Source organism: Strix aluco, chromosome 11, assembly GCF_031877795.1.
Source record: "Strix aluco isolate bStrAlu1 chromosome 11, bStrAlu1.hap1, whole genome shotgun sequence".
NCBI lineage: Eukaryota > Metazoa > Chordata > Aves > Strigiformes > Strigidae > Strix > Strix aluco.
Window position 1 is genome coordinate 214,238 of NC_133941.1, and position 13,292 is coordinate 227,529.

General features: G+C 38.4%; 1 protein-coding gene across 7 annotated transcripts in view; it reads left to right on the top strand.

The window, feature by feature from the left end:
• NR2C2 (nuclear receptor subfamily 2 group C member 2) overlaps positions 1 to 13,292 on the top strand; it is a 45,150-nt gene that overhangs the window by 14,467 nt on the left and 17,391 nt on the right. For all 7 annotated transcript variants that reach the window (XR_012624730.1, XR_012624729.1, XM_074836378.1 and 4 more), the window contains 9 exons: positions 1,957 to 2,157; positions 3,343 to 3,445; positions 4,460 to 4,639; positions 6,667 to 6,814; positions 8,485 to 8,578; positions 8,999 to 9,132; positions 10,742 to 10,919; positions 11,946 to 12,067; positions 12,577 to 12,716. Coding sequence is in view for 5 of the 7 variants with exons in the window: in XM_074836378.1 (XP_074692479.1) it covers positions 1,957 to 2,157; positions 3,343 to 3,445; positions 4,460 to 4,639; positions 6,667 to 6,814; positions 8,485 to 8,578; positions 8,999 to 9,132; positions 10,742 to 10,919; positions 11,946 to 12,067; positions 12,577 to 12,716 (1,300 nt within the window). In the remaining 2 variants the exon portion in view is untranslated. The remainder of the gene's footprint in view (positions 1 to 1,956; positions 2,158 to 3,342; positions 3,446 to 4,459; positions 4,640 to 6,666; positions 6,815 to 8,484; positions 8,579 to 8,998; positions 9,133 to 10,741; positions 10,920 to 11,945; positions 12,068 to 12,576; positions 12,717 to 13,292) is intronic.

Here is a 13,292-nt window from a genome sequence, read left to right on the forward strand (position 1 = left end):
AAAATAATCTACCTCTTTACATCACTGATATTCCTGAAAAAAAACTATGACTCCACAATGAAGGAGAATACTAGGATGAGAAAAGAGTATTCCTTATTTCCTTGAAACAAATACAGGCAATATCGTAGTGGTGTCAGTCATAATTCAAGATTAGATTTCACTGAAAATTGTCCTGTTAGTTAAGACCTATATGAAAATGATGGAGGCTGAAGAAATCTCAGCAGGCAAAACTCTGGGGAGCTTAACAACTTAACAGTTTTACAGCAATGAGACTGGGGGGTAATGATTGTCCTTTCACCTTTGAGCTTCTTTGGAGAGTTATGTTTGTAGACTCCATACACTAACGCACTGAAACGTTTATGCATATGAGACCTAAAATGGCTTATTCTGTTCTGTAAATATAAGAATCTAAAGAGTTCCTGAAAAGCTGTCTTGTCCAAAATTCAGTAGTAGGCTGTCTTCATCCCCAGTGTAGAGTACCATTTCCTTTGTGCAGGTCTCCCCAGAGCCTTCTCTTCTCCAGCTGAACCTCCCCAACTCTCTCAGCCTGTCCTCACAGGGGGGTGCTCCAGCCCCCCAAGCATCTTCGTGGCCTCCCCTGGCCCCGCTTGAGCAGGTCCGTGTCCTTCTGATGTTGGTGCCCCCAGAGCTGGACCCAGCACTGCAGGGGGGTCTCCCAAGAGCAGAGCAGAGGGGGAGAATCCCCCTCCTCGCCCTGCTGCCCACACTGCTCTGGGTGCAGCCCAGCACGCGGGTGGCTTTCTGGGCTGCCAGTGCACGTTGCTGGCTCACGGTCAATTTTCCATCCACCAGGCCCCCCAAATCCTTCCCCTTGGGGCTGCTCTCCAGCCACTCCTCTCCCAGCCTGGATTTGTGCTTGGGATTGCCCCGGCCCATGGGCAGGACGTTGCCCTTGGCCTTGTTGAACTCCATGAGGTTTGCACTTCCCCCTTCTCCAGCCTGTCCAGGTCCCTCTGGATGGCACATCCCTTCCCTCCAGTGTGTGACCGCACCACACAGCTCAGTGTTGTTGGGGAACTCGCTGAGGGTGCCTCAATCCCACTGTCTGTGTCCCCAACAAAGGTGTTAAACAGCGCCGGTCCCAGCACTGATCCCTGATGAATGCTGCTCGTTAATGGTCTCCACTCGGACATTGAGCTGTTGACAGCAACTCTCAAGTGCACCCATCCAGCCAATTCCTTATCGACCAAGTGGTCCATCTGTCAGATTTGTGTGTCTCCAATTTAGAGACAAGGATGTCATGCAGGACAGCATCAAAAGCTTTGCACTAGGAAAAGCTGCTTCTCTGAGAGGGTGATTGGTCACTGGAACAGGCTCCCCGGGGAAGCATTCACAGCACCAAGCCTGTCAGAGTTCAAGGAGCGTCTGGACAGTGCTCTTAGTCATATGGTTTAGTGTTAGGTAGGTGTGAGGAGCAGGGAGGTGGACTCGATGATGCTTATGGGTCCCATCCCACTCAAGATATAGAATATCTGATTCTATGAAATTTCTGTGATGCTGTCTCATTAGGCAGAGTATAACCTGCAAATATACCTGCCATTCATCAGCCACAATCCTTAACTTTACATTTGTTCTTACTCTCTCTGGGATCCACTATATGTAAGTCCTTTTGAACAGTTAAATGTTGTTACAGTATCTCCCCATATCTCTTCATTATTAACAATATCAGACGCACACTCTTCACAACTGTCTAGTATTTTCTGTCTGTGGTAGGTATGATACATATATATTATAGACATCTGGTTTGATTTTATTGTTTTGCACATATGTAGGCAGATGCAATAACTTTGCACCAGTGTAATAAGTGTACAAATAGCAAAATAACAAATAACAAGGACAATTATCAGAGAGTATCATATAATTCTGAGACAGAATGAAAGGTTTTAAAACATAAAGTTTACTGTGGCTCATAAAATTCTTCAATGTGTTTTACAGATTGTGACAGATCAGCAAACAGGTCAAAAAATCCAGATAGTGACAGCAGTGGACTCGGCTGTGTCTCCAAAGCAACAGTTTATTTTAGCCAGTCCAGATGGAACTGGTGCAGGAAAGGTGATACTGGCAGCACCTGAGACATCTAATGCCAAACAGCTTATCTTTACCACCACAGACAACATTGTACCAGGCAGAATTCAGGTAAATGTAGTAATTGAGATGGACCATAGATTTTTGGCTTTTTAGTTTTTGTTTTTTAGATTATTTAAGTCTGTAATTGCTTTAAGACAAATTGCAATAGTTCTCTAAAGATCTAATGACATGGATTAGACCATACTAATTGTAGTCTTCGTTACTCAATCATAAATCCTCCTGTCTTCATGTTCCTCATGCATTCTGTTGCACTCATCACCCCTTGTTGTGTGTTCTCATTAAAATTCCAAAGACTTAAGATGGTACTTGTGAGGAGTGTCAGGATTTCAGAGGGTCTGTTCAAGATTCACGGATACACAGAGATATCGCTCACCTGAGCAAATTTACGTTCACAATGCAGTATCAAGACATTGCAGTAAAAGCTCTTTGGAGCAGAGGCTGTCCTCTGTTATAGTTGTTTGTGGGTCTTGAGCATAATGCACACCAACAGGAGCTTTGCAAAACAAATCATACAAACAATAATCTGTCTCTAGTGAAATTTGAGATTTCTTCCTAGAAGTTCTAGGAAAAAAAAAAAAAGGCACCTGGTCCTGATTGCTACTGTTACAATAGAGAATATTTTACAGGGAGAAGTATCATTCTTATGTAAATATTTGAAAAATTGTATTAACAGTCTTCTAAAATTTATTTTACTATGCTAAATGAGTTATCTGATGTTACAGAGGGATGGGGGTTTTTAAATTTTTTTGGTCTTTAAGTGGAATATTCTGAAAAGAGTTTGAAATGCAAGGCCTTCAGAAGCTAAACTGTTTCTGTAATGGATCTCAGCTTCAGGCTGTCCTTGCTGAACCATATACCCCTAATAGCTAGAGAAGGGATGGGAACAGCATCTGAAATACAGCCGTCTTTGGCTAAAATATAGCAGCTGTTTGAGAGTAATTGCGAGAAGAGAAGAATACCATTGACTGCACAAGTGAGGTAACTTCTTTGTACTGCACAAAGCTAGGAGTTTTATTTGGAATTTGGTTTGCTATGACTGTTTCAACAGTCTCGCTATTGACAGTAAAAACTCTCATTGACTTGCATTTTATACTACTTCATTCCACATGTCATACTTACTCTCAGATTCAGCCACCTCTTCTCAGTTGGTACACCAATCTTGTTCTTCTTTACTTTCATGTCAGAAGAAAATATTGGCTAATTACCTCTTTTTGTTCTGGAATTGTCTTTCAGATAGTGACAGACTCTGCTTCAGTGGAACGTTTGCTAGGAAAAGCTGATGTTCAGCGGCCCCAGGTAGTAGAATATTGCGTAGTCTGTGGTGATAAAGCATCAGGTAAGGAAGCATAGAAAGTAGTATTCAAGAAACTTGAGTGAAAGGATGACTGGGATGAAGGGAGGAGATTTCATGTACTTTAACTGATTTTAGCCATGCTGATGGCAAAAGCAATTGAGTCTAAAATGGAAAAAGGTAACATTATACTTTGTACACACAGAATAGTTAAACTCTGCTTGGAATAATAGTTTGTACTTCAACTGGAGTGTATGATAAATTGGCATGTGCTGAAACACAAAATAATGATTTAATAGCTTCTGTTAACTGAGACTATTTGAAGCATTTAGTCCAGTTCCCCACAGCTATGGGAAAGCATGCAATAAACATGTCACCTGGAAAAGTCTGCCTGCTCCAGGAAAACACTCCTTAGTGCTCTCTAACGAACTGAAGACTTCCCAGTAGATTTTGGTCTTCTACTATCACAGAAAAATGCAAGTAGAGATCAAGTGAATCCTCAGTGTTTCAAATCCACGCAGTAACGAGGAGTCTATGAGGTAAAATTTCTACATTAGCCAAGGAAGCAGACTGTGCTTTTTATGCTAGAAAGCAGTGTCTTGCTTTCTTTTATTTTTTTAAGTGTTAGGTAATTAAAACCATGTCAGAATTTATACGGATAGGAATTTTAAATTAAGATTGCATTTCAAATTTTATTGTAAAATTACTTACATTCTGAAATTACTTCAACTCCTATCCTGTATGTTCTTTTCATGAAAGCAGTAATCTGTAACAGCAGATAGCATTGCATCTGTATTGTTCAGAATGGGAACTACCACTTCACAGGCCTCTCATTTGGAAATAGGCTTAGCCTTCCCCTCTTCTCTCCACTCTCCCACTGGAAAGCCCTGAGAATAGGTAAACAAGAAACATCCTGTTTAACAACACTTTCATGGTCCAAAACGATGGTAAGAATACAAAATAAATTTCAAGGCTGACTTTTGCAATGTTTTAGTTAAGATAAATATTTATATGCCAAAATATAAGTAATTTCCATCTAATAATATGTGTGTTTCCTAGGTCGTCACTATGGTGCTGTCAGTTGTGAGGGATGTAAAGGTTTCTTTAAAAGGAGTGTGAGGAAGAATTTGACCTACAGTTGTCGTAGCAACCAGGACTGTATCATCAATAAACACCATCGGAATCGCTGCCAGTTTTGTAGGCTTAAGAAATGTCTAGAGATGGGCATGAAAATGGAATGTGAGTGTTAAGTACCCGGTGTGATACTGTGCCTACCAAATAATAAATGTGGACTACAACTTTTTAGTGTGTTCTCTCCATCTTGGTGTATGGTGCTTGAAGGAAACAGAACTTTCAACACCCAAAGCACCTACCTTATTTTTCTTTCATCACCATTTTATGTCTGTGGTGCAGCAGTGATTTGCTTTGAACCATGTCTCATACCAGTGTAGTCTTTGAGGAGCCCAGTTAGAGCCTCACTTAGAATGCATGTTACAAACACAGTGTATGTTTATAATACAAAATATTTTAACATGGATGGGCATAAATCTGAGTCTAATGTTCCACATTCAGAATGTGCTTTCCTTCTGGTTAATTTCTGCTGCTTTTTCAGTCCATGATAGAAAGTACTTGCTGTCCTTTTTTTTCTTTTTAAATTTTTATATTTATTTGGTCATTTGTGAGCGTTGTATTATGAGGCATTGTATAAACTGTCATATTTTAAACAACTGCTTTCATGTTTGCATGCAGTGCTTCATACAATTCCAGTACTAGCATCCAAACACGTCTTTTTCTTTTTTCCCCTCTGATCTAGGCAGGATAAGTCCCAGCCACTGAGTTCAAGGGAGGCAAAACTTTATGCTGTAAATAGGGAGATCTTTGTTGTATTTGCACTCTGGAACTCCAGATCTTTAGTGATGATTGTTGTGCTTTGCACACGCTGTGCTGAGTATAGGGGGAGACGTTTGTACGAGAGAAACTGCTTCATTTCCAGAAGCTAAACCTTTCTTATCCCAATATGATTTGGATATACACTTACTGACTTCATTGGGCGTTGGGTCCATGTATCCAGCAAGCCAACAAAATGGATATACCTACTTCTAATCCCCTAAATTTTGCTGACAGTAACAATATTAGTAGAGATAAAATCAGGAATTAAGTAACTCTTGCTGGTTATGAGTATACAGAGAGACATATGTGTCTATTTTACTGTTGCATACAAAAGGACTATAGAGGAGGGTTGAATTTGTTTGCTTGTTAATAATGTTAATCTTCTAGAGCAATAACTGCTGTATGATAAATTGGTATAATGAATAGCACAGAAATATTGTCTCCATTTATATTATGCCTTACATTTGCAAAGTGTGAGAATTAATATTAGTACAACACATTTAAAAATTCTTTGTATTATCCTCATAGTCTTTTATTCATTTTATTATCGTCATTTTCAGGTGAAAAATCAGTGCAGTCAAATGTTCTGCCAGGCTATAGAGGACTTTGCAAAGTTTAGTGACTTTGATTCCAGATAACTTTCTGTAATCTGTTTAATAATAATACATTAATATTATAAAGATGCACTTTTCACTTCTTTAAAATTACAAAGTTACTGTTTCTTACTATTTTTAATAAAAGATTTACCACACTTGTTTGGCACATTGGAGACTGAGCTTATTTTCTTTGAGTTACCAAGTAGAAATATTTTAAATTCTGAAAAAGTTAGTTTTGGAACAGTGTTCCCTAACTGGGTGGAATGAATGGATGTGAGTGAATTGCCTATCATGCAGAGACATGAGTTAATTCCCAGGGAATTAACCTGCATCTCTCATGTAACTTGCCTGTCTTGACTTTTTCTGTGTTCATTCTGGGTTTGCATTGTTTTGAATCATCCAGAGTATGACTGTGTCTGACATTTAGTTATAGCTTTACCTGTAAAAAAAAAAAAAATAAACAATTTGAAAACACATTTTGCAGAATGTTCCATCTTATTAAATGCTGATGAAATAGCAAGCTTTGACTCCAGTTTAGCAAAACTTAAAGCAAATGATCAATCTGTGACTTTCTTAGTTAAAAATGTACATAATCACAGGTATAGTAAAATTGGAGCCTGTGTTTCTTCAGTCTTCATATTAAATTTCCAGTTTTGCACTGAGCTGATACACCATCATAACTGCGCAAACTGAAATCCTACTGTGAGAATTTTACTTTCTTTCTGCATTTTTCAGTTGAATTATTGCCTTTCAAATCTGCATGTTTCTATCTTTATGTAGCGGTTCAAAGTGAAAGAAAGCCTTTTGATGTGCAACGTGAAAAACCAACCAACTGTGCAGCTTCCACTGAAAAAATCTATATCAGAAAAGATCTACGAAGCCCTCTAATAGCAACTCCAACATTTGTGGCAGATAAAGATGGGACACGGTGAGTATCTCAGTTTAACGGGCCTTGTTTAAGGTTATTTATGTATATGACTTTGCAGGCACACCTGTACTCTTTTCCCCTCTGCTCTAAAGAATTGGACGGAAAAGAGCTCCAATTCACAAATCATCTGTTTCCATTACCAAGACCAACCTAAACTATTCTGCTTCTCATGAAAGTTTTTATGTCTGAGTACGGCTGGGTGGTTTTCAGTTCAGAGCTGGCTCTTGTCCAGCCAGGTCAAAGCATAGGCAGGGCAAATATATGATATTCAAGCAAAAAGCATGTAGGCTTATGCTGTGAAGCGTTCAGCTTAGCACCTCTCTGGAATCAAATCTGCAAATGGCAGACTCAGTCTTCCTTCTCCTAAGCCCAGTACTAAAAGAGACTGCAGTGTCTGCTGATTCACATCCCCAGAGACTGGTTTCAACAACAGCAGAGCAACAGCAGCTTCGTTTTGGTACAGGGAGATATTCCGAGATGGTTCCCGTGCTCTCAGTTGTCCCTACAGGCAATGGGCGTGGAACTGCATATTGTAATAAATAGAGGCAGATTTGTCTTTTTCTGAATAGAATTAAAAAGAACTCTAGGTTAAATATCGCATTTTAAAAATTGTAGGTCCAGTTAGTTTATGAGTGCACAATAACCACCTAAAGATATTGGATCTCAATATTCACATGGGGGTTTTTATATATATATATATATATATATAAAATTTATATATATATAAAATTTGTTCAACAAATGACATTGCAGTTAGGAAGACTGGGCTGTAAATTTCTTGGAGAATTGTTCTAGTTTGCAAGTCAGATTGTTTAAAAGTACTGCTCACAGACATATTTGCTTCTTTGAGATTTCCTTGTGCTACAGATCCCTTACAGTCCTATAAACAGTATTATTGTTATTAAGTGTGACCTTCTGTTATTTATGTAGGATTCAGATTTGCATAACACGAGACAATTTGCTGTCTGCAGTAGTTCACAACGTTAGTCTCAGACCCCTTAAACTATACATTCCCTGTGGCCTGAACCCGTTGTGTGAGCATCTGTATTGGGTTATGCAGACTTGGAGTGTTCTATAAGTAACAGAAACTTACCCTTGCTGACTGCAGAGATTCCCAGTCTCCCTAAATTAGATACAGCAAAGGGAAAGGATGCTTGGTCAAAACGTAGCAGAAGTAAAGGCAGTAGAGACTTTATGCAGACCTTGATTACATGAGTGTTTATGGCTGTATTTTGGAATGTAAAATATATTTTCTAAGAGAGAACTTTTTTTTCAGTGCTGTCTCTTGTCTAACTTGGAATGTACAGTTAGGCCTTCCTCCAAAGTCTAACGCATAACTCTAGAGCTATTAAATTATTTCTGAGAGCATGAGAAGACAAGTTTTCTTAAGACAGAATAAACCAGCATAAAAAGCAAATGAGAGGATATCTATTTGGGAAGTTGTAATTGCTTTTGCACAGGAAAGGAAAACATTCCAGTCTTCCTGTCTTTCAAGCTAGTTTTTGGAAACTGTTTCAGAAAGACGTAAATTCTGATGAATAAACTCTGAGCTTCATTAAATTGTTAATTTAAAAATTGGTAATACCTTTTATTCTGACATAGGTTCTTACACATCCTTCTGATTAATGTAAAATACTGCTGACTGTCACATGCCTTATGCTTTTGAACAGGTCAGCAGGTCTTCTTGATCCGGGAATGCTTGTGAATATTCAGCAGCCTTTGATCAGGGATGATGGTACAGTCCTCCTAGCTGCTGACTCCAAGGTATTATTCTTTCAGTTAAGTTCCGAACATATCTATTTATTTGTTCAGATTATTTTAGCTGTGTACATAGACACAAATAATTCTTGCTTTTGAGAAGATAAGGTTGGGCTAAGTCTGAAGATTTGTACAAATGGAGGTAATGAGCAGATCAAATCCTGAGGAACATGATTTCTTTTCATGGGCGTATTTCTGCAAAAGGTCAGCTGCAGGGAGTTCCCACATGGTATGTCAGCCAGGGCTGGGATTGGTGATTACAACAGGATTTAAAGATCATTGTGGGCCATTGTTCTTCCTGTAGGTGTTCAGGAGGAAGGAAAAGGTACATAAGGGAAAAAGAACACAGAGATTAAAAATGGGAAAAATCTATGTATGATACATCACCTAAAATTTCGATCTACTAATACGGTTCTTCCTTTTTAGGCTGAAACAAGCCAGGGTGCTTTAGGAACACTAGCAAATGTTGTAACATCGCTTGCTAATCTCAGTGAGTCACTAAATAACGGAGATACTTCTGAAATTCAACAAGAAGAGCAATCTGCAAGTGAGATTACACGGTATGCGTTTATATTTGCATCTTATTTATCAATCCGATTCTGTACGGTGTGTACTACGCTTATTCATGGAAGTAATTCAGTGTTGTGACACCAAACACAGTAGAGATGGCACCTGCTTTGAAACACAAAATTCTTTAGAAATCCAGGTTTGGCTGTTCTCTTGTGAAAAACTCTGTCCTGTGTTATAAATGTAGTGTTCTGAAGCTAGACCAGATTTCATACTGGGAAAATAATAAATAACTAGTTTGTGACCTTGAGAGAGTCTGAGAATAGTGACACTTTGGTATTGTTTTATTTGATAGGCTTGTTATATGGAAGCTTCTCCTGTGCAATGCTCGTGCCCTTAGCCCTGCTCTTTAGGGGTCTGTATTACTGCAGATCTCTTTTTGAGATTGTGCTGTCATAATACCTGCTGGTAATGTAGGGGAAAATGTAGTTAAACTAAGATTAATAAACTTTTTTTTTTTTTAATGTTTAGAAGGAGTTTGAAGTCTTTGTTGTCTTTATTAATGAGAAAAATGGGAAGCAGGAACATGGAATCTTAAAATTTCCAGTAGAACTTGAGATTTGCACAGTTGGGGTTTTTGGTGGGGTTTTTGTTTAAGGTTTTTGGAGGGGGGTTGGTGGGTTGAAGGACAAAAATTGGCAGTATAGTGAAATAGGAGAAATACTTGGCCTCAAAACTGTCCCTTCTTTCTCAAGTGGAAGATTTTTTAAGAGAAGCTTAACTCTAGGTTCTTAAGTCTTTTATTTAAACTCGTCGAGTGAGTGAGCTGATATTTAAAAATACTTGACACTGCAACTTCAACTTATGTCAACCTTGTACTCTTTCTTTAAAGCAGAAAAAAAAATCCAACACACACCCAACTTCTTGACAAAAACACTGGCAAAACAGCACTATACCATGCTACTGTCTGCTGGTATGAAATTGGAGCACAAAATGCTTCTTTAAATCTAAGCTCTGTTATCATAAGAAGAGAATTTACCCTGCCTTACTTTGGCAATGGCCCAGCTACAGCTTGAGTATAAATGAGTCCAGGGGCCAGTCTGTTTTATGTTACTGTCACAACGTTTCTAAGGCTCTGTCTGTGCTGCGAGATCAGGAGCGTCTGGCCATATCTCATCTTAAGGAAATTCAGGCATGTTGTCTAGAAGAGAACCGCACTGTTCGCCACTGTTCTGAGAAACTGGGTATCAAGGACAGGGAGTGCATTTGGTCTATAATCCTCACGTATTCTGTTAAACATTCCAAGGTGAGAGGAGGGGATAGTGAATGGTAAGTGCAATAAACCCCTTTACTATCACAAATACTAGTATAAAACTATTAGAGCAGGATTTACAATAGTAAAAAGTTCCCCCCTTACAGGGGAGACCTTTTACCAGCGATATATGGGCAGATCTATTCCTCTTATTAATGTCTGAACAGTACAGAGGGGACAGGTTGTAATGAAAAGTCTGACCTTGTGTCAGCATAAACAGTTCCTGCATATGATAACTCTAAGTGGAAATGCTCTATGGAGTTTAATTTGACCATTACTCTGAGATTTTTTTTTTTAAAGGTGTAAGGAAGCACTCTTTCACTGTTTATGACTTTTTTTTTTTTCTCCAGGGCATTTGATACTTTGGCTAAAGCACTTAATACCACAGATGGTACAGCAGCTCATAACCTGGCAGATGGGATGGATCCTACAGGAGGAGGGAACATTCATGTAATCAGTAGAGATCAGTCAACACCAATTATTGAAGTGGAAGGACCCCTACTTACAGATACACATGTCACATTTAAGGTATGTGCTTCTTTAAATGTCTTACTAAACTAACACGTAAGACATAACCCAAAAGTAGTTTACTGTGTTTTCTTTATTCTTATGTTTAATTTTGGCACTATAAGCTAGGATAACATCTGCTGTTAGAAAGCTTCTAATATAATGTTCACTCTTGCATGCTGTATCTAAAGAGTATAGGTGTTATTTCATAAGACCTTTTCATAGACAGAAGGATGCTTTAAAACTTATTTCACTTTCCAGTGCTGTTGATAATCACTTTCCATATCATCCACATAGTATGATGTCTTGCTTAATCCATTTATAATTCCAGATAGTGTAAAACTTTCATCTAAAAGGCTCCTTTATATAAAGAAAGGTTACAGTGCTGTCTTAGATGCTTATGGTTAGACCACCGAAAAAGGTCTTGCATTTTAGAGATGCTTCAGCTTCAACTGAATACAAACAAACCCATGTTTGATAAACAGTGTGTGAGAAATAAAAAGGGTGTTCGTCTTGCTGCAATCAAATTGCACTGTTCCAAGAGATACAAAGATCAGGACTGAAATAAGTAATACTTAATGTAGTCAAACATTTATCATAACCTGCTTATTCCCATTAATGGTGTTTTGTGACTGTAGATCCCTATTACATGACTCTCCCATTTTAGATATTTAGATTTTAGATTTTATTTTGCTTTTTTTGAAAATGCTTTAAAAGATCTTTTATAGCACTGTGATGCTAGCCAATGCTCCTCAGAGCAACGGAATTCATAGATTTAATTATTATTAAATGAGTATTAAAACATTTAAAAGGAAAGATTTGAGTGCTCTCCCACATAATTTCGTGTCTCCTAGTTCCATTTTGCATTCCTTGCCAGTAGTAATGAGTTCTTTAGTACAGTTTTCCTTTGACAATTTCGTGTCATGCAGTTGCTTATGACAGACTGTGAGAGTTAGTTTGAATGTTTTTGCTGGTAATTTCATCGATAATAAAAATCAGTTTATGTCTGAACTGTATATGTTGTATTGTACTTTTATTTTTCTGCAGCTGACAATGCCCAGTCCTATGCCAGAGTACCTTAACGTACACTACATCTGTGAGTCAGCGTCACGACTACTTTTCCTCTCTATGCACTGGGCTAGGTCTATACCTGCATTTCAAGCTCTTGGGTAAATGGACATATTCTGTTGAACAGTTTGCTTTCTAATGAATTTAAGCACTGATCTGAGCACTTTTCAGCTGTTTTGAATTTTTAAATGATGATATTGTTTTAATTTTTAACAAATTCTTTAAAATGTGTGAAGACTATGCAATGTTCTCCTTTTTGAAGAATAAAATAAAAGATGGCAGAGGAGGGGATAACTGCAATATCTGATGTTACTGGGGTTACAGAAGCTAAAGCCAAATCAAAAGCAAACGTTTGATTTGTAGAAATACATCTTGGTAAAGAACTGGTGAGCACTATTTTACAGATAACCTGAAATGGTTTCCTATAGTTGGCCTATCACTTCTTTTGGCTTTTTGAAATACTTGTAATACGCTAAATATATGTCTTTTAGTAAAGTGGTTTGCAATACATTAATCCTTATTATTAATTGTTAAAATTAATATAATTACACATAGGGTAATACCAACCTGATATGAAACCTACCTACAGTTGTCTGATTGTTGCCTACAGGCAGGACTGTAATACCAGCCTTGTGCGTGCCTGCTGGAATGAGCTGTTTACCTTGGGCCTAGCACAGTGTGCACAGGTGATGAGTCTGTCCACCATCCTTGCAGCCATTGTCAACCACCTCCAGAACAGCATACAGGAAGGTATGTTCTCAGTGTGTGATTCTTAGACATGTTCAGTCCTGTCAACGCTGCAGGGATGTTTGCATAGCATTTCCCACGAGGTGCTTCCTCATCAGTGGCAGAATTGTTCACCCGGACCCAGGGCAAGGAGAAGCCTTCTCTTGCATAATTACCTTTCCTCTGGTGATCTGCCAGGTTTGTTACACTGACCTCGTGGAGATCTCTGTGGGATAGAAGTGCCCATAGAAGAAACAGGCATAAGGCTGGGGGACTTATTCTCCTGTCTTCCACATCTGATGGCAGTACAGAGAAAGACAAGTATATCCTAAAGTTGGGTGTGCTCACAGAGCTTTCCTCCCATCCAGATGTGATTTTTTTTTTTTTTTTTTTCCTTCTTAGAATAATGACGTCTTCTTCCAAACCACACCAGATTATTTTCCTTCCAGAACTTTCCTTTTCCTCTTTGCAGTATAAAACTATAGCATTTCCCAAGTATCACAACAAGTATATTCTTGCAAGCATAATGGTTTTGGATGCTGCTATAATGCAGTAATGATTAATGTATTTTGAAGTACCCTCTGAAGCATTAAACAACCT